Source organism: Mchenga conophoros, linkage group LG8 (genome assembly GCF_057382185.1).
Source record: "Mchenga conophoros isolate Kocher_MC1m ecotype Shallow Benthic linkage group LG8, M_conophoros_male_GT1.1, whole genome shotgun sequence".
Taxonomy (NCBI): Eukaryota; Metazoa; Chordata; class Actinopteri; order Cichliformes; family Cichlidae; genus Mchenga; species Mchenga conophoros.
Window position 1 is genome coordinate 13,394,466 of NC_140533.1, and position 3,288 is coordinate 13,397,753.

Below are 3,288 nucleotides of genomic sequence, written 5' to 3' on the forward strand. Positions count from 1 at the left end.
GTCTTTTCACCCTTTATTATTTTAATAAAGCGAGGTACAGTTTCAGGGGTTTCCGGTTGAAAAACACACGAATATTGCAAGAATACTTCAGCGTCATCGCTCTGATATGTGAAATCTCTTCAGTCACCCCGAATGGAAACCAGTGAAACGTATCTCTGTGGCAAGGAAAGATTTTTACAGCTTAATGAGACATTTTTAGATAGCTTTTTGTTTTTACAGTGTACACGCCCCTTTGGATATACACAGTGGTGTAAGCATGGGTTGACACTAACACATGTTGAAAAGATGGACTTTATTGCTAAAACGTGTAACCATAACATGTACACTGATATGTTGGGTTTTTTGTATTTATTTATTTATTTTTTTGTCATTTTTAGAAATATTCAAGTAGACATCTCCCATATTTTTTTATTCTGGTATACTCTGCTATTCTCTGTCCTTATGCTCTATACTCACAAATCGTTAAAATAATAAATAAAACGTACAGATTTGTTTATTCCTACAATACTATGTATTCCAAAAAAAAAAGCTGAGTTCACGCCTTTATATATATCTTTAACCTCAACTTTTCTTCTTCTTTTTTTACAATTTAATTATTATTGATATTAATATACAAAAACTCTAGGCAGCATCGCAGTGAAATAACAGTCAGCATCAATGTTCAGTTGAAGAAGAAGAAGAAAAAGGTCACCTCTTGAAGAAGTGTAGCATATGCAATCCATTTTCAATGTCTCTTAAAAATATCAACAAAACAAAATGCTCCTTCCTCACGAAGTGCTCGTGTTCCCCTCCGAAAAAAAATGTCAGGGTTGAGAATAAAATATGGTCCTGGTTCAATTAGAAAAAATAGCTGCATTTTTCTTAAATATGTACAATGTTGGTATTTCACTTAAAATGCTATATAAAAAAATAGATTTGCTATGGTGCCCACCTCTGTAGAGAGTTAACAGTGCAATAGAAACCGTATTTCCAGTCCACTCCCCCGTCGACCACCACCACCGCCGCCACCACCACCACTACTACTACTTCCTTCCTTAGAGAGAATCAGCACGAACACTTGCACTCTGAGATGATTGGGTATTGCACCTGTATCCACGTACAGTATTTCTGTTTTAGAAAGCCTTGACAATACCACCGGAGGAAAACCTTGGTGATTGACTTGACGGGTTTGCAAGACATCCCCTCGGGGAAGGAGCACGAGCGCTCAGAGAAACAGTTTCCCTCTTTCATGTAACGTGGCCAGAACCTCACACCCAAATCTTTCCAGGTGTACACAACCGGGCAGTGCGTATAGGTCCACAGCCACTGCAGGAATTTCCTACGGGCTTTCTTGCCCACTTTTAGCCGCTTTCCATAGGGGGTCTCTGTGAGGTCCAGCTTTTTAATATCGTTGGGCATGGACCCCTGCAGCTTCACCTGGTTATCTGGCGCGGAGAAGTTCACCAGCATGGGGGGGCTGATGGACATGAAATTGGGGTCAAAGTTACTGCCGAGTCTTTTCCGCAGAGTCCTCTCGACCAAGTCCTGCTCCCGGGGGTCGTACTCCGGGTCCGGGTCCTCCTTCAGGTCGGGCACGGGGAGGTGATCGCTGGGCGAAGGGCGGAAGTGATCGCTGGGCGAAGGGCGGAGGCGAAGGTAATGCTGGGAAACTCCGAGGTGAACGCAAACCAGCGCGTAAACGAACAGCGTTTGAGAGAAGCCCATAATTCCTCTTGTTCAACGCACGGGCTCTTCTCGCGTGAATAATACTCAGTTCTTTTCCCGGTTACTGTGTTCTGTGGAGTCACCAGCCCGGGGCTTCATAAATAGTAGAAGTTCAGTCACCAGCAAGGCGATACTTTTAATAGACCACGTCGGGTTTGAATGACATGGAGCGGAGTGCTTTGCTTTTTAGGGCTCCTTCAACTTTGCAATTTACCCGCTGATGCAAATGTGCAGCATGGAAGCGGGCTACCCCGCTCTCTGCAGAAAGAGTTGAGTCAAAAAAAAAAAGAAAAGAAAAAAGGGAAAACTCGAGCGCCTATTCACGCTCTCTCCTGCTTCACCCCGCTCCTCAGATTCACTTCGGGTTTCTCTCGGTTGTCATGGTTACCCCGAGGACTCGAAGCCACGACGAAACTGTCTGCACTGGATGACAGCGGCCGAGGCGAGAGCTGCATGGACTGAAGTGTTTTCTGAAAGGGACAGAATAGATCCGGAGCTCCCGGGAGAGAAGGGCGCACAAAAGAGCACTTCACCAAGTTTTAAATGTCACGCGCCCGGCAGCGATTGCCAGTCTTGGCCAATGTTATTTTTACGCACGGCTTTTAGAAACGTGGCTTCTCTTAACGTCGCCTGGCGCTCTCAGGTTTGACAAGGTCCCAGAGCGCACAGTCCACGGACCGAGGAGAGGGGGGCGGGGAGTAGGGTAGTCTCTGCAGCCAGTCTCCTGCTGTATTCCAGCCCGTCGATGCGCACTTTCCCTGAAAATGACAGAAAACTTGGAGGAGCCGTGTGGCACAATCTCAGTTTTTTTTTCAGGACGCAACAGCCGCTTATCTTCCCAGAGGATGTTCCAAATCGCAGAGCAGCTCGGTTTTACATGTAAAAGTCTCGCTTGTAATATTCCCACAGAACTCTGGCTTTTGCGTGTAAGTAGTAGAAGTAGAAGAAGAACGATGAAAACACAGCTTTCCAGCGAAATGCAGCCTCACTGCACATGAAATGCAAACTGCGTAAAGACAGAAAACGTGGTTGGGTCAGAGATCCTCTCAGTGTGGCATCGCTGAATCTTCACAACACCAGCAACAAAATAAAAAAAAATAATAAATACATTCAAATAATATTAATTTCAAAAAGAAAAAATCTTCTAATCGCAATGTCGGTGCATGACGAGAGAGTCCATAATCTGCTTTTTTGTTCCCCGGTCTATGAAAGCGGTCAATTCCTTAGGGAGCCTCTCTCCTCCTTTGATAACTGGGTACAGCAGCTACTAAGTCGCTCCTACTTCAGGAGTGTGAGAGACTTGGCGCTGGAGCATTTCTTTGCTTAGGCACACTGTGTGTGAGTGTGTCTGTAGCGAGTGGTGCTCAGTCCCAAGTTAAATATCCCCCTCCGACGGTACAAAGTGTCAGAGGGGCCTGCCCACCCTGGCCACTTTCACTATGATTGACAGCCCCCCCCCCCCCCCCCCCCCCAACCCTCCCCTCACAACGTGGAAAATATCAGCCACAATGAGGATCAACTGGGTCCTAAAGCACCAGCCTTTTTTTTAATCGCATTTAAGAGCAATATTCCCAGACACACAGG

The 3,288-nt window shown here is 45.7% G+C and overlaps 1 protein-coding gene across 1 annotated transcript; it reads right to left on the reverse strand.

Moving 5' to 3' along the window:
- Positions 1–3,075, reverse strand: nog2 (noggin 2). Its single transcript, XM_085284318.1, has one exon. It carries the CDS (start codon positions 1,702–1,704, stop codon positions 1,045–1,047), a length of 660 nt encoding a protein of 219 aa, XP_085140444.1. The 5' UTR covers positions 1,705–3,075; the 3' UTR covers positions 1–1,044.
- Positions 3,076–3,288: the final 213 nt, after the last annotated feature.